At 48.6% G+C, this 24,664-nt stretch overlaps 7 protein-coding genes across 7 annotated transcripts; 2 read left to right on the top strand and 5 right to left on the bottom strand.

Annotated features, from left to right (window-relative positions):
* Positions 1–529: 529 nt before the first annotated feature.
* Positions 530–2,346, bottom strand: N7481_002907 (WD40 repeat domain-containing protein; the record flags this gene model as incomplete). The annotated part of the gene is made up of 3 exons (XM_057262126.1): positions 530–995; positions 1,047–1,966; positions 2,014–2,346. 3 exons carry the CDS (start codon positions 2,344–2,346, stop codon positions 530–532), a joined length of 1,719 nt encoding a protein of 572 aa, XP_057123787.1.
* Positions 2,347–4,883: 2,537 nt separating this feature from the next.
* On the bottom strand, positions 4,884–5,267 carry N7481_002906 (uncharacterized protein; the record flags this gene model as incomplete). The annotated part of the gene is made up of 2 exons (XM_057262125.1): positions 4,884–5,012; positions 5,151–5,267. 2 exons carry the CDS (start codon positions 5,265–5,267, stop codon positions 4,884–4,886), a joined length of 246 nt encoding a protein of 81 aa, XP_057123786.1.
* Positions 5,268–8,227: 2,960 nt separating this feature from the next.
* On the top strand, positions 8,228–8,843 carry N7481_002905 (uncharacterized protein; the record flags this gene model as incomplete). Its single annotated transcript, XM_057262124.1, has 2 exons — positions 8,228–8,565; positions 8,693–8,843. The coding sequence occupies 2 exons, from the start codon at positions 8,228–8,230 to the stop codon at positions 8,841–8,843; spliced, it is 489 nt and encodes a 162-aa protein (XP_057123785.1).
* Positions 8,844–12,151: 3,308 nt separating this feature from the next.
* On the bottom strand, positions 12,152–16,070 carry N7481_002904 (uncharacterized protein; the record flags this gene model as incomplete). The annotated part of the gene is made up of 4 exons (XM_057262123.1): positions 12,152–14,176; positions 14,352–15,176; positions 15,257–15,575; positions 15,685–16,070. 4 exons carry the CDS (start codon positions 16,068–16,070, stop codon positions 12,152–12,154), a joined length of 3,555 nt encoding a protein of 1,184 aa, XP_057123784.1.
* Positions 16,071–16,153: 83 nt separating this feature from the next.
* Positions 16,154–18,442, bottom strand: N7481_002903 (uncharacterized protein; the record flags this gene model as incomplete). The annotated part of the gene is made up of 3 exons (XM_057262122.1): positions 16,154–17,662; positions 17,737–18,195; positions 18,251–18,442. 3 exons carry the CDS (start codon positions 18,440–18,442, stop codon positions 16,154–16,156), a joined length of 2,160 nt encoding a protein of 719 aa, XP_057123783.1.
* Positions 18,443–21,551: 3,109 nt separating this feature from the next.
* On the bottom strand, positions 21,552–22,566 carry N7481_002902 (uncharacterized protein; the record flags this gene model as incomplete). The annotated part of the gene is made up of 3 exons (XM_057262121.1): positions 21,552–21,775; positions 21,838–22,311; positions 22,425–22,566. 3 exons carry the CDS (start codon positions 22,564–22,566, stop codon positions 21,552–21,554), a joined length of 840 nt encoding a protein of 279 aa, XP_057123782.1.
* Positions 22,567–23,977: 1,411 nt separating this feature from the next.
* N7481_002901 (uncharacterized protein) lies at positions 23,978–24,310 on the top strand (the record flags this gene model as incomplete). The annotated part of the gene is made up of 1 exon (XM_057262120.1): positions 23,978–24,310. The coding sequence occupies one exon, from the start codon at positions 23,978–23,980 to the stop codon at positions 24,308–24,310; it is 333 nt and encodes a 110-aa protein (XP_057123781.1).
* Between the last annotated feature and the right edge of the window lie 354 nt (positions 24,311–24,664).

Below are 24,664 nucleotides of genomic sequence, written 5' to 3'. Positions count from 1 at the left end.
CATTTATTGTACTGACCACGCTTAAACAGGGGACGTTGTAAACTATACCTGGTCTGATACGGTATCTAGCAGGGTAATAATACACTAGTCTCATCAGAATCCCGCCGACTTCCATGAACCCAGAGTGGATCTGTAAATCATGTGGAGAGTGTTGCCTCACACGTGGTTCCTGGCGATCTGCCAGGTGATAAAAGCGTTATGGCAAAGTCAGTTATTCTACGGGCTGGATAGAGCCGTATAAGCTCTCCTTTTCTCCCAGACTCTTCTTCGAAATTTCTAAAGAGACAGTAATTTAGAGGAATGAGAGGAAGGAAAAATCATTTGTATCTAGATACAAAACCTGATAAAGGAAACCCGCCCTGATGCATGTCCCAGGACAAGTGTATCACCATTGATCTCGAAACAGCTGGGCCGTGACTTGATAGGAAGCCAAAGGGCCTATTCACCGTTCAATTCGATCCATTGCCCGTGCACAATAGATATTACTAGAGGTGGATCAGGTGCAGGAATGTCATATCTAGGTTGAATTTCAAGTAGGCCGAAAGTTGGTTTGTAAATATGAACCATCGGAGGAGAATTCCACTGTAGTGACCATTATTCCAACACTTGAAGTTTGCCTAAGAACACCTGTCTCCGTGTCCCAGAGCCGCACTGTCATATCTTCAGAGCTGGACGCCAGCAACCGGCTGTCGGGCGAGAAGGTCACCGACTGAACTGAACCCGAATGACCCTCGAGTGTCTGGGTGAGCGCGCCCGTTTCTGGGTCCCAGAGCTGCACTTTCCTATCTTCAGAGCCGGATGCGAGCAACCGGCCGTCAGGTGAGAACGATATCGACCAAACTAAACTTGAATGGCCTTTGAGGCTCTGGATGAGTGCACCTGTTGCCGGATCCCAAAGTCCCACTGTCTTATCATAGGAGCCGGAGGCCAGTAGTCGGCTGTCAGGTGAGAAGGTCACTGACAGAACCGGTTCCGAATGGCCTTCGAGAGTTTGGCTAAGTGCGCCTGTTGCTGGATTTCAAAGCCGTATTGTGCTATCAAAGGACCCGGATGCGAGTAACCGGCCGTCAGGTGAGAAGGCTAACGACCAGACCCAGGTTAAATGGCCTACGAGTGTCTGGGTGAGCATACCTGTCGCCGGATCCCAGAGCCTTACTGTATCATCGTAGGAGCCAGATGCGAGTAATCGGCCGTCAGGCGAGAAAGCTAACGATAAGACTGAACCTAATTGGCCTTCGAGACTCTGAGGAAGTGTACCTATTACCGGATCCCAAAGCCGTATTGTCTTATCGTAGGAGCCGGAGGCCAGCAGCTGGCCGTCGGGTGAGAAGGTTACCGACTTAACTGAACTCGAATGGCCGTCGAGCGTCTGGATAAGCGTACTCGTCGCCGAACCCCAACGCTGTATTGTGCTATCTCCAGAGCCAGAGGCCAGCAGCTGGCCGTCGGGCGAGAAGGTTACCGACAGAACCGGTTCTAAATGGCCTTCGAGGCTCTGGATAAGCGCACCTATTGCCGGATCCCAAAGCCGTACTGTCTTATCGTAGGAGCAAGAGGCCAGTAGCCGGCTGTTAGGCGAGAAGGCCACCTCCAGAACCGATTCTGAGTGACCTTTGAGTGTCTGGGTGAGTGTGCCAGTCACCGGACCCCAAAGCCGTATTGTCTTATCTACAGAGCCAGATGCGAGTAGCCGGCCGTCGGGCGAGAAGGCCACTGACTCAACAAGACCCGAATGGCCCTCGAGCCTCTGTATTTCTGCACCCCATCTTTCCTCAACGTGCGGTAACTGGTATATCCAAGTTGGAATCTCTTGTTTGAACTGTGCACGAATCATTGCTGTCTGGGGTGCAAATATAAGTCCTGCGCAGTAAACTGGAAGGGGAGCTTTATCAATAATTCGGTAGTTCCTAAGAATAAATCGCTTTGCATCGTGAAGAAAATCTGAAATTGAGGAAGATTTATTACCCTAGAGCCCTTAGCACGAATCAGATATGACCTACCTGTGTGACTTACCAATATGGCTGTTTGGAGCCGATCAAGAATATCTAGTATTTCTGAGGTAAGATTGAGTAGGCTCATTGCTTCTACCCAGTATAGAAAACAGTTCCGTAGAAAATGTCGTTGGAGAAACAAAAGAGCACCATACATCATATTATCTGAGCCAGTACATTTTACCAGATGGTATGCCCAATATCGAGAGGCGTACTGTAGCTCTGGAGGAAGGTTGCTATCGATAGTCTGGCGATCAATCTCTGTGCGTTCGGTTCCATTACTTGGTAAACCACAGATATTTCTCTGCAGATTTCGACAGATCAGGAGGCATTGTTTAGCCAACTTATAGTGCATCTCTGTCTCGTTTATCCCAAAGGGGGTTTTTTGCGCGTTTCTGGATCAAGAAGAAAGTCCCGAAATGAGAGATGAAAGAGCCGTACAGGTGCTATTTCGTTATTTGGCACACGTAGTACTGAGTGTAGTGGGTTTAGTCGAAGGTGTATAAGTCTCTCAGGAAGGTCCAGAATTTTTGAAAGTGAGGTAATTGAGAGTGGACTCTCTAGAGTCACGATAGCGCCGATCACTTGCTGGAACTCCAAGACTAGTTTTTCTTTTTGTTTCCCATATTGTCTGTTGAGAAGACGAGCAAGGATAGGAAGATATGTCCCATCGAGCTTAGATTGATCGTTTTGATGTGTAAAAATTTCAGTAATGCTGTCCGTAGGATGCCAGTCAGGTTCCTCAAATATTCGACAGATGGTGGAAGCGAAAATAAATAACGGAACGGATAATGTCACTAGCCGTCGAATATCTCGGTCACCGGGCCAGTCTGTAGGTAGGGAGCGTTCCATTCTAATTTCTGTGAGCCGATGATCGAAGAACAACGATATATCATGCCTGATCGTCTCTATAGGTATGTCATGGAGAAAAAGGTCTTTATGGTCATCGTTTGCAATCTTTGAAAATGCCAGTCGGATTGGTAGATCAGGTCTGCTAGTCAAAAGCACTTTTAGACGTATAGCAGTTATATTTTGTAGCTGTGGGAGAAGTTGAAGTATAAGCCGAATATCCCTATCTCCGTCACATTCGTCCAGTGCGTCAAGCACTATCACAATGGTTTGGATAGAGGTATCAGATGGCTCAAGGCTTTGTAGTGGCTGAAGGATAAGTTTTTCGAATTGCTCTCGTATTCGTTTTTCTGCGATATACGGGTCACCCTGGATAGTTTCCTGGAGGAAGGGCTTCAAATGGCGGATGCTAATCGCTAGTTGCCTTGCGATTGTTGGAAAAAGATTTCTGGCATTTCCTCGGTCTCCTTCGCCTCTCTCAAAAAAAAGCTTGCTCCTAGTGACTTGAACTTGCTGAAAGATTCCGCCATGGTTCGAGCGATAGTCGATTTTCCTGTCCCAGCTAGTCCATTCAACCAGAATATGCATTTCTCATGTGTTGGAGAAGCCATTTCTCTAATTTGATCGATGATATCGGTTCGTGTGCCTGGGAGACATTTATCTTTATGTTGTTGTGTATATGACTCGAATGAAGCCCCTGGAACGGTAGGTAATGATTGTTTAAGATCCGCATAAAGGTCAGCACGATGGACACTTAAGAGATACGGGTTCTATTTACCCAGTGGAAGATGAAACTCGTTCTTGACAGAGCCATGGTTAATGCCTATCTCTGATCCATAATTGGGACCGCCAAATGAGATCTTCGAGTCCATGAATCACGAAGGTAAGGACCTGGTGGCTCTCAGGAGGAAGACGCGGGGTTATCTGTCTATTAGTGACAGGATGTTAGCGTGACTGCATGTCAGCCTAGCCCGGTGTCATGTGACCTCAACTGCTTATGAACCACACTTCCTTTCTATTTCGCTAGCTGAGAACTGACTTGCAGTATACACCAATTTGAGGAAAGGCAGTTAATATCCCGAATCTCGCCCTGTGGGCTCGTTATATGTCCCAGGGATTTTATGGAACTCCGTCCACAGTCACGTGGCATCTCGCATCGCCATCAGAAGTATCGGCCCGAGCCGGCCCAAACTATGCATTCTTGCGCGCCAGTCACTGCCATCTAAATCTTGTCATTTAGCTCGGGCTATTGTCGGTCCATTAGGTGGCTACCGATCTCGCGACGAGAGTCTACGTCTTACCAACAGAAGACGCTCCAGGTTACACCAAGCAAGATGGCACCGAACTTGAAGCCGCGACGGCTTGAGCTCATCCATCATATGATCCAGAGTAACTCGCTAACATCGTCTCAGATGCCCCACATCGCACACTGTAGCAAATAATCCATTATACGCATTCGCTCTAATCTGCAAGAGTTCGGACACTTTGAGCCCCTCGAAATGTCGTCGGTCGCCCGCGGAGTATTACTCCACGTATGCATCATCTAGACGTGACTGCTGCCAGGAACTGTATTCCCTCCCGGCAACATCGAGAAGGCCTGAAATTTGAAAGTCAGGAAGGTCGATTGAAGTGTTGAGGTTACCCGGGCCAGAGAGATACCCCGCAAGTAATGACTAGCGCACACCGCACAAAGGAGGAGGAGCAGAAGAAAAAGGCCCCCGCATGATTTGCGGCGATCCACCATAGAATTCTATGGAACCCAATGGGCTATTTTTCTGTAATTCAAATGGATAATGTACGGATGAGTCTTTCAACAGTTCTGCAGTTAGTAAGTTGAGGGCCGCGCGATGGGTCTTTAGAAGCCAGATATTCTACACTACGCGTTGCCACGTGATAAGTACTGCAAATTGGAAAATATAGTGCATTGCGCATGTAGATACGCCAGACGCAGTCATCGAGTAATTCAATATCGTAAATCTAGTATTTAATACCACACGATACCAAAAGCTGTCATTTCAGTACGAGTTCGCGCGTAATAGAGTTTCACGCTAGACCCTTGGCAGTGGGGCCCGAGAAAAGAAAAGCAGCCGTCAGGATAGAAGCCGTTTTCGCTATCGACTGTATCTCATTCACTCCCTGATATTCACAGCCAAATTGCCTAAGCAAGTCTATCTGTTGTTGGTGGAAATTTTCTATTCTATGCCATCAATTTACCATGAATGAATTTGGTTCATCGACTAAGATTTTCTCGAATGACAAAACCGTTCTGTAACCTTACGAACTCCCATGTACAATTTATTGTCTATTCACCAGCATTTCCTTAATCTTCTTGATCTCGGTTTTGACGATTTTGAATTCTCTTTCGAGCCTCTTCACATCCCTCGCAAGATTTTTCCGAGCAAGCATTTTGGATTTGTCCTTAGACATTTTGATCAGAAATTAGTCTCCATCTTGCGGCGCCTTGACGGTGGAAGTTGCTAGGAACCAAGAAACTTCACAGAACATCCGATTAAGTAGAAGAACTGACCTTTCTTTCTTACTCCCACTGGATGTGTTGGTTAGAAAGATGCAAGACAAGATAGACAATTCTTTGCAAATGTTTGCTTACCGACTGTTGGAAGATTGCTGCTCATCAGACTGAGATGATACAGAGCCGCCAACGGGTTCACTTTCTGGGATTCCTTCGAATCGGACCTTTCGGGGGCGTTTCACTTCAAGCTGATGACTCTTGCTACTCTTCGGGCTGCTGTTTCTAGTACGGAAGGAGGCATGAGATCTTCGACTAGATGCATTTTTTGCTGGACGAAGATTTCCGTTTTTCTCCTCGATCCGCACTCTGCATGTTTTCTACCCGGGCAATATATGCGTGAACTCTGTCAGTCAAAGGATCTGGCACGTGATTGCTTTTATCACTCATGATGTAGATTTGGATAGATAGTGGGAGGTTTATCCGAGAGGAAAAAAAAAACTTTGGGTAGCAACTCCAGGACCGCGAGAGATGTAGAGATGGAAAATGAACATGTCTCACGTATGCCATTTAAGGGGAGCTGCAAACTTTCGTATGTCAGCATCCTTGGCTGTGAAAGTTTCTTGGCCGGAAGGCCGATGAAAGAAAACCCTCATGAGCCATGGTTTCCGTATGGCTGCGGAAGGATTGCTTGCGCTGGTATGTTCTATCCGATAGGGGTCGCATCCACTATTCAATGGCACATGTAACATCACAGGTCTGGGAAAGGATCAGCACTTAAGGTTGTCAATATATGCTTAGCAAAAAAGTCTCTCCGCTGGAGAGTCCGGGGATCGAGGCCAATGATCGACAGGGGTGGTCAATATCCCTGTTCAGACTCTTACAGGGTGTTTAAATGTTAGAATCTGGAAGTGTTTTGATTGGACTGGGGAATACAATGCCCTTGGAACCACCTTCAAAGAAGAGAATTATGGCTAGGGAATCCTGTGTTCAAATGACGTTTCAAATTACAGTATCTGAGAAAATTCTTCAATCTTTGAAGGAGAACCTAGTTCCAGATTCTGCCGAAGTGGCTACTGTTCAAAACCATTCCTCTCATTCCTCCGATTTAAATGAAGCTTATGTTCGGAATCGTGTTTCTGTTCGCGGATATCCAGCTCAATAGCAACACGCGATCGAGAGACTAACAATTGCTTCCTGGAAGGCCCTAGGTGAATAAAAAATGACTGTTAAGTTCCATATAGCAATTGAGTTATTAGATCACCTATTCCGGGTCGCAATCTGCCAGGTAAAAATGGGAAAAGAACACCAAGCTCACATGTGGTAATTTATATTTGAAAGACAATGTTTATTAGGCATTGTACCCATGCAAAAGTCCAAGATTCCCAATACTAAATAGATCTTGAAACCGCACAATCGCAGGCACAGTTTTGGGTTGACAGAACGAAGCTGCTCTAATGCGCATCTTTATTAAGTATCCTGTCGCTTCCTATTCCTCCACCCCCCAAATTGTTACTCCCTATGAGGAGATAGCCCATTGGTTCCGCAGACACGGTGTACATAGTCCCAAAGCCAGGACGTGGACTGAAACTCTTGCGGTTGAGGATCATGTGGAGCCGGTGTGGTATAAACTAAATGACAGAACAAATTAGCATGAGTAACCGACGAAGAAATGCCTGCGTACCGGAATGCGACTTTTCTGTGGCGGAAGTGTTCTCTGAAGTAGTGGATTCTGCTGAAGGTATTCTCTGAAGCCACTGGTCGATATTTCGAGCCTTGGTATTTGTGAACGCTGGGAATCTCTTCCTGGCACCCTAAAGCCGTCGAATACGTTTCTGACGTTTTGGAACTGAGCGCTGCCTAGATACCTTGGCATGATTGAGACGGCGTTTTCGAAGAATGTGATATTTCTTCCCCTGCAGTGATTCGACTGTTCGGCTAGTACCATACTGCTGATTATAAGCGGTAGCATGAGCGTCCCAAGACAGAGCTCGGTTTGTATGCAGCCAAGGGAGAAGATTATCCTCCTCCTATTCTGACCAGCCTAGCGAGCTGTGCTGAGACATCTTAGGAAAAAAAAGGAGCGGTGGTGAATGAAAATATGACTTGTGAGACTTCTGCAGGAATTTGCAATGTACATAAAGTGGGTGTGGTGAGCTTTAAACTTTTGATATCCGAAATGATTGTCGCGAAATGACAGTTTCTAGAGGTAATCCTACCCAAAACACTTAACTGATTCCTAAGAATCACTGGTTATGCCTGGAACTTGCTGGTGAAGTGATAAACCAATGTAACCATTGAGAAACATGGTCAGACTGAGCTGATCTGTGGTTCTGTTCTGCTACCGTGAATCCTCATTTATTTATGGCATTTCTGATGTTATCCAACGATGCTCAACTAAAACGCATGATTTGTTTCCTGAAAAGTTCACCGAAAGCGCGAATGTAACATGTTGAGAGCTTGAAAGAACGTCTTTGAATGACACAAAGATATTCTTCACTCGTAAAGCCATATGGCGTCACGACTAAACATTGGGATTCAGCTATCATGCCATGGTGATCAGCTCCTTCCTTGATCAACGTCTGCCAATTTCCGTATATTATCTGTTCGTCGATAGGAGTGAATTGTAGATTGGTTAAGTCTATGCGATGCCATTGTTGCAGATGTATTAATTCTAATAGAGAAACTGGAAACTGGCAGCCGGCTAGAAGCTAAAATTGGTGGAGGCTATTTCAATCAGATCTCCGGAGATAGTGGGGCAGGATCTCTCCGCCACCTCAGGTCGTCCGTTCGCTACGGGCTCGGTTGTGTATTTAGCATGCCCTAACTTTTCAATTTTTTCCTCTATTTAAAATTCCGATCTAACGAAAGAGATACGAATAAGCTGAAATTCTCTGCCCTGGTGTTGGCAATTCCAAATATGCCTTCTCGTCGAAGACTGTCACTTATCGATGGACGGCACACCTTCCGAAGCAGACTGAAACGTGTATTATCTCTGTCATCCACCGAATCGAGCAACGAAACCAGGAGCCAGAGGCCTAGAATAATTCAGACCGCTGGGAATAAGTTATCTTCCAAGAACAATGAAGCTCTCGGACGCAGAAAAGTCGGAATTGAAGCCGATAATCAGGAGGGTTGCCATTGGCGACCGTGGGAGATGAAATCTGAGAATGAGATAAGTCGGCCCGAGACTCTATCCGAGGGCGAACCCGAAGAGTCTATACAACATAGTATTATTGCACTGAAATGTGTATCAGAGTGAGTACTGAGACTGAAAATAGTTGATCTTTTACTAATATGTTGATCAAGACTGGATAGCTGAATGAAGTCAGTAGTATATTGTATGATATAGAGGGTGGAAACAATGCTTATTTTTACTCTACAGATCTTTAGAAAATTCTGTTAACCAACAGGTTGCTTGGAATGAGACGATCCGGCATGATCTGGAAGATGCTCTGAGCCGGCTCGCCACCATGGAGACTCGAATGAAAGATGCGATGGACCAGAAAAAGTCTGCAGTGTCGAAAACCAATTAGCCAATAGTGAGTTAATACCTTTTGAGCTACCATCAAGTCCTATGTTTTCAGAATGTGTATAATGGTTAAGGCGCTTTGATTTCGTGACACTTATCTTCAGCGGCCGATCGTGCCATCAAAGAATAAGACGTTATGTTCTGCTGGCTACTAGGGGGAAGACTTCTCCTACTCCTGATGTCTATTACATAGACGAATGTGAAATGGAGCGTGATTGTTCTCCCTATTTCGAAGTTACTGCTTGGCAGAGTCCAGATATATTCGCATTCGATAAAGTATAATTGCTCCGATCTCGGATGTGATATCATTACTTATCCCTCCAATTATTGGACCGTCCCCTGTAGCATCTTGATTGGTTATGGGGCTTTGGTTAAATGAAAATTCTATAGGTCTCACCGTGGAATGTTCTAGAATCGAAAACACACTAGCCCATTTAAATGTATCTTTGACAATGCAACCCGTTCTAGAACAATATTTATTTTCGGGGTAGAATGCGAAATTCGAAGAGAATAAGGTTTTAGTTCCACGATTAGATCGTCCTAATAAACTTGAAGTGGGTACTAAAATTGCGGTCTACTAGCTTTGTGTGGTTCAACTGAATGCTTCATAGTGTCATGCAAAAAGACCTTAAGGCAGGGAAGCTGAGAGATGGACGGAGACGGTTCCCGGGAAACGAAAGGGTACGCCCGAACGGTATGAAGTTTGGAGCCATGGATCTGAGGTAGGACAAAAGTACCACTTAGAGTGCCCTCCAATCGGCGCTATTCGGTAGTGGAAAAAAGACGCAGTTTGACTTTATCAACAGAATGAACGATAACGTTATCGTTCATTCTATGGTAGAGATGGGGCCGCAGCAAATATTGGATAATTTGAAAGGGCATAGAAAGACTTCTTTGTATAGATACGATATCCTACCCCGGGAGATCGTCGGTCGGTCTCAAGCAAATGGCCCATACTCATTGGTCGAGGTTAGAGCTTGTGGGCCAAACAGCGGCGGGTTGCTTGATCCGGAAAACCCGGGAAGTAGCCGTTCTGTCATTGTCTCTCTCGGCGAGAATTCTTTCAACTTGCTCTTTATAATCGTCTAGAACTTTAAAACACTTCCGATGGGAATACTTCCGACGCCGCCTCGCAGAGCGTTTCATAGAATGTCTCTGGACTTATGTTAGTCTAATACCAATCATAGTGCAAAACAGCATATGATAGTAGGGATTGCCATAGTAATAGCAGGAACGGGAACTGTAATGGCAGAGTTCAACTCACGTCGGATATCTTGCTCGTTGCTGGGATTAAAGAACCAGAGTCAGTGTCAGATCCCGAGACTTCTGACTGGATCGAGAGATTCGAGGTGTTTCTGCATCTGCCAGCTTGTGATTTCGGCCTACTGGCATGTTTCTCGGTGCGACTTCGGGGAAGTCTAAGATCGTTTGCCATTGCGAGGATATCTTTTCGTTGGAAACTTATTGAGAGTAGACAGGAGGAGAATCTCAATGATTGTAGACTTTGTGGGATGCTATGTTATAAAGGTCTGGGTGGGGCCTAGGAAAGCCGGCGCGAAATAGCGCGAAACGCAGAATATTGTCCCTTGAGATGATTTTGATGGCACTCGAATCAGTATCATGAGTATACGCACCAGGATCTGCGGGCTGTAAGTGGAGACGTAGGAAAGGGAAATGATTGTCTTAGCTGTGGGGTATTTACATGATCGCCAAACCCGCACATCTTAGATCTGTGATTGACTACCCAGTTCCCACTCAATTATTTGTCTTTATTGTTCTTAATTAAAGAACCAAATTCAGAGGTTGAGAATTTATCTCTAACATCCATTTCGCAATCTTTGCTAATGAAATGTCTGTTTCGAGACGGCCCTTGAACCAGATCACGAAGATTCAAAATAGCGTGACTAAATATCTCAAATTACCAGGGAAGCGTCGCCGACATTTTCGCAGGCTGAGGCAATTTAAATGAGGGCACAGAGAGGGCTAACTTCCTCAGAAACCATACAAGGGTTCTCCGCCCATGGGTATTTACTCCATAGGGGCCCAGAACCTCACAATGGCTTTCGCACTAAGCACAATGGAACGACAGGGGCAGTCACCCATTGAACTTTTAATCACTGCGGTGTGAAATCTGGGATATGATTGTTTGACACAACCAATAAGCCCTTGTTGGTACCCTCAGCTGGATCAAACAGGATCCATCATGGTCTTGGTAGGATTCAATCATCGAGACTGATGCGCAGGGTGACATCCAGATGAATACAACGTTAAATATTGGAAATGTGTGGAAATAGAACCTGAAGTCTAAATAATCAGCCATGACAAATGCTAACATTTAACAGTGGGTAGATCTGTCTGACAAGATTCAAGGACTACTAAGTTCTCGGAAAGTGGATATACGTCGATCGATATTCCAGGGTAGATTATGCTAAAGACATGCTTCGTAAAATTGTGCCATATATTCAGTATTCATCGCTGGTGGCCCTTACTGAGTCTAGTCTACTGTCAGTGTCTTACTAGAACGCTGATTCAGTGACTGGATGGAAATGGACACGCAATTGAGTCACGGCCCTAGACCACTGTCTGGCTCTCTTTACGTAATAAGGTAAGTATAGTATCGTCAGAATCACTGTCCATATTTGCAAAAATAACTCACCACTCGCTGTTTTCAGCGAATAGTTTTGAGGAGCCTGACGAAAGCCAAGATTTGATATCCGGGCTCTGTCTTCGGCTGTAACCATGGTTCCCGGACCCTTGCTCACCCCAAGTTTTATCCTTCAGTACTTCGACCGCGTAGATCTTAGCACACGAGGAGTGTTAAAAGAGTGCAGAGGAAAGAGTTTTTTCTCAGAGTAGTATGAGCGATACTGGGACTTGAGATACCTTGAGATTCAATTCAATCCAATTCAATTCAAGATTCTATTAACCTAATGCAGCCTAGCTAGTGAGCGCCGTGGCTATGTAGGCGTTCCCTCCATCGGGAACCAGAACCGTCCTAACGCCACGCCCGCGGTAACAAAGACAAAGGAGATACGGCGTATTGCCATAGAAAAACAAGTAATAACTCCCACGATGACGGTAACGAAACGCTCATAATGAATGTAATTGGCTACTGCCAGCTCACGCAGCGCCCTGCGGCCACTCCCCGCGGCCATTCCCACACTCTCCCCATCCCGCCACTGCAGGCATAACCTCAGTTACGCCCTGGTTCCTCCTGCAATTGTTCCTTGTGGGGACGTAGCTCCTCCGCCTGTCGACCTCTCGTAGCCGCCAGTTGACAGTATTCTTCCTTATACGTAGCGTCTTCACCTCCTAGTGCCCGCTCCCATCGAGCGTGTCTATGTTGGCATCAACCTCCACATCTTCATCTGCCACATGGCGGAATTGACCTAGAAGCCCTGTTTTGTGCATGAATTCGGCCACGTAGCGAATGGCCTGCGAGTCCGATACAATGGTGTTGTAATCGGTTGTCCGCCCCAGATCGGTTTTGTACCAGATCTTGTTCAACATGGTTTCCCGTAGGCTAGTGTATAACGGGCACTGCAAGAGGATATGTCGCGGGGTCTGACTACCCTCGTCGCAGAGACACCGGCCCTTGTTGAATTGGTCTTCCTCCCCTCCTCGTTGATTGGCGTGTTTGAACAGAAAGTGTCGCAATCCGATCCGCTGCCGCACCCAGCCTCGCGCGGATGAGGCTAATCGGACCTCGGCACCACGATAGTCCGCCCCACCCCCGCTCTCTGCCGCAAACTTAGCTTCAACGTCGGCCGCCTCGTTGCCCGGTACACCCACATGTGCGGGGATCCAGTGGATCTCAATGGCAGTGGGAATCGGGCTGCATGTGGGTGTCAGCGATCGGAGGGTTCGTATGTGGTCATAAATTTGAGCGAGCACATATTGGCCCGACGATCGCTTTGGGTTAGCAATTGCTTGAATGGCGGCTTGACTGTCAGAGAAGATAACCAGCTTTGTGGGCTGGTCTGTCCCTATTCCCGTTATGAACGCGGCGAGAGCCATCTCCACTCCGTTCAATTCCCCCACATACACTGTTGAGTCGTCGGTAGTTCCCAGATACCGATTCAGATAGAGGCTTCCCTTGGCTCCCATTGGGCGGAGCGAGACTGCGGCTGCACCAACGTGACCCTGGTAGCCACTGCCGTCAGTAAAGAAGATCTCTATTGGTGGTTGCTCCGGTATCTGATACGTTCGGAGGTGCGGCTCCACCCGGGACTCTAGTTCCCAATCCAGTAGCTCATTCTGGATACGATCGTGTGTAGCAATGGCTGCTTCCGCATTGTCCCCGATAATACATGTGATCCGGGGCTCCCAGGGCCGTAGGATGCCCGCGTGGCGGGTCTCCCAGACCCCTTCCGGGGGCGTGAGCGTATTCAGGACTTCATTCTTCTTCCATCGGAGGGCTTCAATCGGGCTCCAGCCCCCGAGCCGGCGTTGCTTCGGCTGTCGTTGGTACTGGAGGGTCATTGGTTGGGCCAACGTTGGGCTTGTTTGGATTCGAATGGCGGTTTCTTCAATATTTTGTTGCATCTGTAGATGGATTGGCAGGATGTAGAGTTCTACGTCCAGCAGGGCACCACTAACCCCTTTGAACGCGCCGCTGATGGCGATTGCGGCACGCTTCTGCACGCGTACGAACGCTGCCACCACCCGGTTCCGCTCCCAGGCTTTGAGGCTTCCTGTAGCCGGACCATACCATGCTGCGAGCCCATATAATAGCTGGGGGATGACCACGGCTTGGTACACCTTACGCATGCTGAGCAAGGAGACACCCCACGTGGACCCCGTGATGCCCCGGAGGGCCTCCAAACTACCATTGGCCTTGGCGATAGCGTAGTCCCGGTGCTTTTGAAATGAGAGGGCTTTGTCGTGCCAGATTTCTAGATATGTGGCGTGATGAGATGGTTTAATTTGGCCTCCGTCAGGAACAGCTACCGGCATCTGATCGTTGCCCTGCGGATGGCAGGCATCGAAATCGTAGGGATCAACGTCGGAGGGGATGCTGGTGGCCGTATTGAGGGGATTCGGACCATCTTGGTTGATATCTTGTGCTCGTGGGTTCTTGAAGTGGATGAGCTCGAACTTATTCGGAGCGAATTTGGATGCATGCCGTTTTGCCCAGAGGTCAGCTCGGCCCAGGGTCTTCTGTAGCAGTTGCGTATTGGTATAGTAGGATTCAGAAACCACCACGATTGCCACGTCGTCTACCCATCCAAAGCCTTCGGTTACACCATCCCCAATTTCCTTACAGCAGGTCTTGACCAGGGGGGGGGTTGAATAGCAGGAAGAGGATCGGGGATAGCGGTGATCCTTGCGGGATGCCTGTTGGTGTTGGAAATGCCTCGCTGAGGTACCCTGGGAGCTTGATTCGGGTCCTGCGATTGGTTAAGAAGGCCTCAATCCACGGGGCCAGGAGCCCGAGCCCGAGCCGCCTGATATTGCTCAGCAACCGTTTATGGGAGACGTTGTCGTATGCCCCGGCTACATCTAGTAATACCATAGAGGCTTGGCGGCCTCGGCCCCAGGCCCGGTGAGCCCGGTCCATGATTAGCTGTATAACATGATCAATGGAGATACCCTTCCGGCCGCCGAGGTGCGTCACCGGTAGCAATTGGTGCTGTTCCACCGCGTCAGAGATCCGCGTGGCGATGATCGATTCCAGGAGTTTCGCTATCGTGTTGATCAGGGCAACTGGCCGGTAGGACTTCGGTAGTCGAAAGTCCCGGGGGCCACCCTTCCGTAGCGTTACTGTGACTGAGGCCTGGAAGCACCCAGGGTTGTATCCCGTTCGCATACACGCATCGAATATCCTGGTGACGATTGGGACAAAATTGCCGCAGTTCGCCGCTAGGATCTTCCACACGCGGTTAGGGATGGTATCCTCGCCTGGGGCCTTGTCCAATGGCGCTCTGTGAATAGCATCACGGACTTCCTGTTCTGTTATATTGGGGAATTCGATTGTTGGCTTGTAGTGGACGTGACAGCCCGGGGCGAGGTCCGATAGGTCAGCCTCCGGTGGTAGTGGAAAGAAGGTTTTGCGGAGAAGCTCCACCTTCTCCGCATCACTGGTAGCACTTGTGTTGCTATCGGGACCCTTCAACGGGGGAATCACACCACTGGTGGCTTGCTGCCGGTTGCGAGCCCATTTGGAGAGCTTCCAGAGTCCTCCTTTGGTCTCGCTCGCCTTGCGAACCCACCGCCGGAAGCCCAGGCTGAGTGCCTTCTTGATGGTTCGACCTTGTGGTTCCGAACCGCCGCGTATACCTGGTGTTTCTCCTGTCTCTCCTCCTCGGTTCGTGCTTTGCTGATCTCTCGGAACAGCCTACGGCATGTCGATATCGCCTCAGAGCACTCCTTCGTCCATCCCTCCTTTGCAAATGTGGACGGCCGTGCCCATGGTACTGCGGCCTGGATGCCCTGCTGTACGATTTGTAACAGGCGCTCTGTGTCGTGTTCGATTTGTTGCGTATTGCCTGGGGTAGGGTGCCACGATTGAAGGTTATCGTTCACGAATTGGACCAGTTTTGGCTCGTCCATCGCCTTCCAATTGCGGCGTAGCACCGGGTCCTCGGCCACCTGCGTATCGACATCGACGAGGGAGTGGATTGGGAAGTGGTCTGAGTCCGCATGGACCTTCATCTGGACCTCGCAGCTGATCATCCGGGTCCGCATCGCCGTGGAGACCAGCACGAGGTCGATTGTTGATTCGGATCGAGTATCCCTGCGTGTTATTGTCCCCTCCGGTAACCAGTTGTCGATTGCTAACACTTCCATGATATCCAGTAGTTCCTCCGCCTCCGCGTCCGCCTTCACTCCCTTTCCCCCCCCACCACGGATGGTGGAGGTTGAAGTCACCCAGTATCATAAATTTCGAATCGTCCGGGTCCTCTGGTAGCAGTGCCGGCAGCAACCGGAGTGCTGTGTGGGTGTTCATATCGTTGTAGATGTTTAATATGCGCAGGTTGCCCGTTGACGTCGTGATACTGAGTTCCTGCACGTCTCGGTTGTGCACGGTGTGTATCCATCCGGTGAGCTTCTTGGATACGAACATACAGAACATGGTCCTTTCCTCCCCGTCCCCTATATCCGGGTAAAGCAGCTCGTGGGTGTCCTTTGCTGGGTGGTGGGTTGTGTTGCTGAATGGGTTCTTCCAGGGCTCTTGAATGGCGATGATGTCAGCGTCGATCACGGCCGGATCCCGCATGAACTGCGCCATAACGATGTCCTTCGACCGATTGACGTTGTACTGGAAGATGCTGAGCTGATTGCCGTTTGTATATTACTGTGGTTGCTGCATATTCATTCGCGTTCGGTAGGGGTGGTGGTGGTTGCCTTTCTGGTTGTCTTCCTGTTGATACGCATTCGATATGATCTTTCGCTGGCAGGCTGCTTTCGTTTCTGGCCCCTGGTTGCCATCTCTGGTACTGACGAAGGTTGGAAGTCACTCTCGCTGCGAGCTCGATCCCGGTTAAGCTGTTCCTCCATCACCGACAGATCAACCTCTGGCAGGTCTGCTTCTGTCGCTTCCTCTGCAGCGTCTCCCTCGGCTGCTTCCTCCCCAGCTGCTTCCTCTGATCCTTCTGATTCCTGGTTGGCTTGCTCCAACTGACTAACAAACCTTGCAGATCTCCTATCCGCCTTCTTCTGGGCGGGGTCGCTGTACTGGCTCCGTTCCTTTCGCTTCTTTGCCAATGCCTCTCGAGCCTTGGCGGTCCTCCTCCACCCCACTTCCTCTTTCCGGCTTCCTTTGCTTCCTGTGTCAGCACCGGCCCCAGTCTCGGTTGCGGCTCCAGCGGCTGCGTCAGTGGTGCTGGGCTGAAAGTCGATGTCGCGAGCGGTGGCATTGAATAGTGCCGGGGTACTGGAAACGAACGGTTCCTGGGTGGTGGTTGTAAAGCTGATTGGTTGTATGTTTCCTGATGGGCTGGCTGCCCGGGGTGCTTCTTGCGCTTCGGGCACTCCCTGTTGAGCGTCCTGTTGTGCCTCGGGCACCTCCTGGGGTATTTCCTGGGGTGCTTCCTGTTGCACGCCCTCCATTGTATCCTCAACGGTGGCCCTCTTGGCCTTCTGAGCCTTCTTTGCCTGCGTGAATGGCGCTTTTGCCACTGTCCTCCTCGCTGGCTTTCCCTGGATCCCACTGGAAGTCCGGTTTGCACTGGTGCTTTGCTCCCCGTTACTGGAGCGTGCGGCTGATACGACAGCGCTACCTGTCGTATCGTTGGATCCCTCGGTTGAGGACACCTGCGGCGTCCCCATGGAGCTCAACGACGATGGGGCCAGGGACACCGAGGGGTCGTGATAGCTAAACTCAGCAGGCACTGGATGGAATCTCCCGCGCTGCATCGCCATCGCCATCACCTTTTCCACCATGGCAATCCTCACCTCACAGTCCTCGCTCCACGCTGGATGTGCACCCTCGCAATTGGCGCACTTCCTCTCTTTTCCCTCGTGCATGCGGGTGGTGCAATCTCGAGACTGATGCTCCCCAGCGCAGTACACACATTTCGTTTTATTGGCACAGGAGGTTCCTATGTGTCCATATTGTTGACAGTTAAAACATTGCCGCACACGGAGACTCCTGTCGTAGAGGAGAGCCTGATACCGATTCGAATCCCAGAGCACGCCCTCTTCGATAGCCTTATTCGCTGACTGCGGTTTGCTGAACTCGAGGATAACTGAGGCCAGTTTCGCCCCCTCTTTCGGCGCTCGCAGCCAGTTTATCTTTGTGATCGTGGCATCCTTCCCCCAGTAACGAGAGTTTTCGGCCCACATCGCTATCGCAATAGCTCCCTGCGCCTCCCGCAAGGCCTGAATCGTCGGCTTATCCACCAAGGAGCGCACCTGCACGCCGTGCACAATGGACCCCAGCTCGGCATGTGGACGAAGGCCGTAGAGCCGAAGCCCTTGACCCAGATGTCCCGATGCAGCCGCATCACCTGCGCTTCCCGGGCGTCTCGCACAGTAAGCCGGAGATCACCCGACTTCAGCTGGCAAACCGCCTTCACCATCACCGTGGCCAAGGTGGCGGTCCGGGTATCCTTTGCATACTCCGCACGCACCTTATTAGCGTAATCTTTCATCTCCTCGGACGGCTTACCGCAATATCTGTCTACCTGGTCGCGGTTGTTGAGGCAGACGATCACATCCCGGTCACGTGCCGTGATCGGTGCGGCGGATGTGGCATTCGATGATAGGGGAAGCGACAGCTGATGAGCCGGCGCTGGCGCTTGTGCCGCTGCCCGAGCCCAGGAGGCGGTGCCCATACGCGATGGAGGCTCAGTCGCCGCTTTCACGGCGTCGTGAATCTCCTTGGAGAGGTCTTTGCGGAGGGCCTGGAGCTCCTGCTGCCAGTCGTGTAGGGGGGAGCAACGAGAGGTCATTGGTGAGGACTCGAACGTTTTCGAGGAGTTCCCGCACCCTGTCTGGTTTCACTTGGGCTTTTGGACTGCTATTTAGTTCCATCAATAGCTCCGTGGCGCTGCGATTGACGTTCTGAACGCGTTCACGGTTCGATGGCAGTTTTTTCAACGCGGCGGGCACGCCCCCTGAGAGACGCAATCCCGCCTGATCCACGCGCGGCACCGGCATAATGGGCCTGGAGATATAAATCTAGGCTCAAAATGCAGCGCGTGGAGTTACTTAGAACATGCAAAATACTAGAAGTTGCCAACTGGCGTGGTTCCTGAGATATAACAAAAATTCGATTTGCGTCTTGAGTTGTTGTAGTTCGCGACGTGTTAGTGAGTTTGTGGTCGTCAATAACGCGATATATGGCAAGCAGATGCACGATGCCCAGGCCGTTACGTGTCATTTCGATTATGGTCGCATCACTGAGGCTGCCGCACATGTCGGAAATTTGACCAGGAGGTTCTCTAGGACAATCGCAGATTGCTGAGGAGGTGGAAGACCACCAACGAATCGAAGGTCACTGTTGGTACCCACCCCTAGCCTATCTGGCGTGCCAATGACATCAGCCGTCAGTAACATCACGTGGGTGTCCGGCTGAGAACCGCCCCGCAACCCCTGGTCGTCCCTAGACTATCTCAAGGCCGGGTTAAAGCAAGAACGATTGGTCTAGGAGGGATGAAATTTGGTAGCGAGGAGCGAGAACTCTGGTGTTCCCCAAGATGTTTACTCGACGCTGGTCGCCCCCTATTCATACACTTCTCCAAGCTTTAGATAAACTGCATGTTGGCACCGCTCAATTGAACCGATTCTGCCGAAGCCCTGCACATAATATATGTCTCGAAATTTATATCTAAGAAAATAGCAAATTGCCCCTATATGATTGGTCTAAAAGCCCCTTAGTGTGAAGGGCTATGGTCGGACTAACTCAATTGCACAATTCCTGCATGTTATCTATGAATATTGAATAAAACGGAGAGACTAGCTAAGATGAAGTGAATATCAGGGGGTGCGAGTAGCGGGTGGCAAGGGAAAGCGGGGAAACGGGCGCGGCAGAGCTGCGTATCAAGTACAGGTACAACCCGTGACACTTACACTCCTTAGATCTGCCGATATTAGGTTATTGTAACACCGGAATTTCAAATTTGACCGATTTTGCACTCGAAAGTAACGGCCTTTCAAATCGGGACCAAATCAATGACCAAGAAATATCAACGTATCCTTTTTGAATGACGCCCTATGAGCTGTTCCTCAAGCTACATCAACTAATGCCCCCTCCCCTCCCCTCCCCTCCCCTCTCCATTTTCATTTGTAATCTTTGTCCACTTGAATGGCTGAGCTCTAGATGTGAAGTAAGTCAAAATAATACCCTGTCGCCGGTCGCCAGCATTGGCAAAATCTAGTTTCTTTGTTTGAATCAGGGGAAATGGGCACGATCCACATTGTAGAGTCACGAGCTTCGTGTTTCTTTGTTCAAAGCGGGGCGTCACTTCGTTAGACTCTGCCAAGAGAGCTCCCACCCCACAGTTCTTTGTTCATTCCAAGCGACAAAGTTGGCTATAGAAGAGTGACAAATAACAGTGCTTGTTTGATTGGGGAAGGCTTGTAATCTTCTTTGTCCTGAACTTGCTCCATGGCAATGCTTGGGATGCGCATATGGCTGGGGGGCCGGGCTAAACGTTTGCGCATAAATAGCGTCTTTATCTCCCTCTCATTCAACCCTCTCAACACACAGTTCCCCAGCCTTGATAAATCTTCTTGAATTCCATCGTTACTTTACCGAATTTATTGCTTACTATGTCCCACCAGTTCATCGCCGCGCCGCGCTCGTCCTTTATCGGTCCCCGCGAGCAGGCAAGTTAGTAAGCCACCAGGTCACAGACGACGACATGCATAGTAGACAAAACTAACCAATGAAACGCAGGTCAGGCAATGTTGCATCAGTCCATGGATCTGACAAGAAAGGTCATGGCAAAATTATTGCCTTACTATTTCATGTATCGGCTTGCGAGGAGATATATTGAGGAACAAAGTGAGTCTATTCGGCATTCTAGAGGGGCATGTTTTTTGCTCATCTCATTGCTCTGTAGCAGAATATTCTCCACAGTATACTTTAGCCACCGTTCCATATCCATGGTGGGAGGAACATTAGTGTATTCTTGACTCGGAAAGTTTCATTTTCGACATCGAAAAATCGATCCAGGAGCAGCTCTGTGCAGATGGCTGGTTGGCGGAGCCAGGCCGGGACGACAGTCTAATAAACTTGCCTCTAGGTAAGGTCGACGCTTTGATTCTTGCGCATTGGTATATACCTTCCTTCGAAAATTGGATCCAAAGCGAAGTGGAAGATGCAGATGATATAGAACCCATTGACGGACATGTGGACCCGTAGTTCGTTGCTATGAGCAATGAACCTATATCTTCCTTGGGCTCTGTATTAGTTACTTGAAGAGAGATGGGAAATGTGTCATACATGCATGGCTCTGTGCAAGTTTCCCGGACTTTGCGGTCTTGTTTTAAAAGAAGTCCGAAAAGGGTCTAACTCTGCTCAGATTCTTGCTCGCTCCTCTAGCTCGCTTTCGCCCCAAGGCTCCATTTGTAGAACAAGCAGGTCCTAAAATCATGTAGTGTCAACTGCTCCTAATTATGTCGTCCAATCAGCTTTCGTATGCAAGCGCCCACAATCCACAGTCTCCAACCTGAAGGTATTATTGATCCAAGTCCTTGTTATAGCCTTCCACGGATGATCGTTGACTGCAATGATTCCGCACAGAATCCAGAGGTTACTCTCGCTGTACCATATATCGTCAATCAGGTAAGCACGCGACAAAGAAAAGAGCGACCGCGCTCACGAACGACAACCATCAGGGATCCTAGTGGCCCTCTTCCCGCGTTGTGGAATAATTGTATCGTTTGAAATTGAGGTCTCTGTCTAGGCAATTGGAACCGAATCCATGTGAGTTGGCGAATGGCCTCTCCCTTAACGCAGGCCAAAGAAAACGACATCATTCGACTCGCCAACCACATGATACATGTATGAGAGTCACCCCCTAAAAAGCCACCGGGTCAATATATAGCTGCCAATGGGCATACTTCGACCAAATCCTGTGAGACAGGTCTAGTTTGCTATTGTGAAAAGAATACTCTGAGCTCAATAGCGAAAGGGTCTTCATTTATGATTATTGACACTGCGCTTGGAGATAAATTCGATAGCAGAATTACACTGCAGACAAACCCAGCCCAACACGGACAACTTTGTCTCCAATTTCCAGATTAAAGCCAAGTGATATCTCTAAGCTGTATTGGATACTCCCATGGTATCCCAATATAAGTTCTTGTTGAGAGTATACCAGTAATCAGTGCAGAAGAACACCCAAGTCTCAGGATTCGTGCGAACCAACATAATATTGGTCTTGCGATCATAGTTTTTCAAAGCATTTCGTTGACCGTCCCATTCAGATTTAGGAGGTATTGTGTATGGCTTTCCAACATGCTTAAAAAGAGTCCCAAGACTATCTGTTAAGCGGGTCAGCTATGTCTCGGATTCAAGTTGCATCACAGAGTACTAGTGGACGTACAGGTCGCATCTATAGTGTCGTCGTTGCCAATGACCAGATGGAATAACTCATGGAACAAGGTCGCACTTTTCGAGAGCACGTTGCTAAGCTTTTTGCCTTGAGCATCGACACCGAAATTTGTCTCCACGCCGGTTCTTGTGAAGGCCCTCGGGCATAATGTGACGGTACTTGGGTCCGTGAGACCTTGGGTCACACCCAGTTCGCCCGAAGACCCGCATAAACCTCCTTCTCCGTAGACTTGATCTATGATATACTGATCAAGGTCTGAAGAGTAGTATGGCACCGAACTTTTGTCCGCTTTTAATTGCGATCCGTATTCTTCAGAGTCTTGAATTTCCACCTCTTCACCACACTCTTCAATTTTATCTGTCCTAGATTTCTGTTCCAGCCAGGAGCTGTCACAAAACAACCATGGCGTGCCATCTGTAAGAAGTTTTTTCTTGGCCATGAATGATTGAACGTCCAGGAGAATTGCTATAGTATTTATTGTAAGCCAAAATCCGGAAGATGGTACCTTTCAGGCAAAGTAATGAAACACTTGGCCTGAATATGGCCAAAGGGTAGTAAGAGATAGCCTAATGTCTTACATTTGACTTCCTCCACGTCCCCATTGCTTGTATCATCGTCAATACCCAAGTATTTCTGAAGAGCGCGTTTCGCGTTCTTTGTTTTTGTGTCATCAGCGTTACCCTTCGCGTCATCAAACGCAGAAAGACCGGCGGAGGCCATGGCTTGAGATTCCGTCCACCATCGCCTAAGGACCGATAAGTGAGAGTCACAACCGCCATTCTCGGATCCTTGCTTCACATGAAACACATCACCAATCCCGGTTGAAAAGGCAACAGGGATGTAAAAAAGCAATAAGGCCAAAACCTTCACGGTGATCGATGACATACTTCTCCGATCCCTAGCAGAAATATCTTTTGTCGTGATTTCCGTCTAATCTCGGGGAAGTGAGAGAGAATGACCTTTTCATTAGAAAACATAGTGGCACATTGGGGGATTTATCTATCTTTAGGAAGATGCTGTGAGCTTACTAGCAGGGAGCGGCCCCCAATTTCTTGCCAACCGCATTTATTTGTAGCATTCATTTAATTGGAGAGAGACTACTAGTTCTGCTCGGGGCTATTTGTTTCAGGGGTAGATTCTTGAGCCAGGTTGAATGCGGACGAATTCAAGTTGGAGAAACCATGAAAAACCAGGCGTTCCGAGTTAGATTGTGACCGACGATCATCTGTACTACAAAACATTGCTACTGCTCAGGTGGTGCATTGGCTGAATATTCCAAGTCGTGTTCGAAGGACTTCAAATTAGGGAGAAATCCACATATCTCCGGAAAGAATTTCAGGAATAGCTCAAGTTCCAGATGAACATCAACCAGAACTTGAATCTAATGGAGTCATTGAGACTAACAGCCGTTTTTTTTTGTCTCATCTGCGTAAATCAGAACGCTGGTGAAAGTGCTGTGTACTAGAGTTTGTACTTTGTAAGAATGAGAAAGCTGAACGCCATGGGTGAATTGGCCCCCAGCCCCCAGCCCCACGGCCCCTGGCCCCTCTAACCTGGCCCCTCCAACTTGGCCCGATGGCCTGACGTCGCTTTCCGTTTTCACCTGCGCTCTCTCTTGTTTATTTGCACGCTGGACTTTTTACTTGCACGAACCATCTTCACATACTACGTTTAATATCCCGAAGTTATCGTTTTCTTTATCTCCTCAGTCTGAATCAGCAGCTATGTCAGATCCGCAGCTGCTGGTATTTACCAAATTTTACGTGCCTGAGACCGCAAGTCTGGAGGACGAATACTGGGGAGATTTCGCACGAAACCTGACAGAATGTCCTGGGCATTATCTTTCTAAATGGGGCCGAATCGAGGAACATTTAAATGATGTTCTTCTGATCACATGTAATATACCTTCCCTTAACGAGCAACAAAGATACTAAATTCTCTAGTGTGGTCATCCCAAGAGGAATTAAATCAATTCAGAGCCTCATCATCACACGAGACCTACTCGTCAGCATTATTTCGATACTCATCGGTTCCGCCAGAGGTCTATGAGTTTGATTATCCCTTTATAAGCCAGTGGTTGAGAAGCCCAAGCTATCGTATCTCTTTTATATGTGCGCACTTCTCAGCTATAATGGGCCTGGAGGAAAGGCATGGGAGGCCTAGAGTCAAGGCCCTCGAATCTAAAGGCGCTCTTGGGCCCATCGCACGCAGACATGTGAGGGTTGCACATAGAGGCACCCCTCTAGGACTCTGGGATAAAAGGAAAGCAGACGATGGGGAAAAACCGAAGACGTGTGTGATATTCTACTTCTGGACGAATGCTGAGATGGAGCAAGATTTTAAACAGACGGAGCGGCGTAATGGACAAACAAATTATCAATTGGCCGAGCAAGAGTTGAGGGATGCTGGGGCTGAGAGCTGGGCAGAAGAGCACTGGGTTCCAGGAAGGCTTCCGAATATGTGAAGTGAAGGGATAAATCAGTGCTCGCAACTCTAGTGCCCTTTGCAAATGCAGGAATAAATTGAAGAAAGATCGACGCTCAGTAAGAAATTACTGCGAAAGGGGATGCGAATTCTTCTGTTTGAAGACTTATCACATAGCTATGGACTACAATATGAGATATTTTTCTGATTTGAGATAACCCCCAAAGACTACTAATATGAACCTTCAAATTATTCCTAGCGTCTTTATAATGTCAAATATGAATATCAATGGTAGTAGAACGTAGCTACATGACTAGGCAAAGGGACCCGGTCCGGTAAAGTTGTCGCATGACAGGGAGGCTGACTAAGTGAGGTGCTTTTGCTTTTGATGAAT

The sequence above is a fragment of the Penicillium waksmanii genome (genome assembly GCF_028829765.1).
Source record: "Penicillium waksmanii strain IBT 27052 chromosome Unknown utg000004l:1.0-5674109.0:1.0-5678898.0, whole genome shotgun sequence".
NCBI classification, from domain to species: Eukaryota; Fungi; Ascomycota; class Eurotiomycetes; order Eurotiales; family Aspergillaceae; genus Penicillium; species Penicillium waksmanii.
This window is presented reverse-complemented; position numbering and strand designations above follow the sequence as displayed.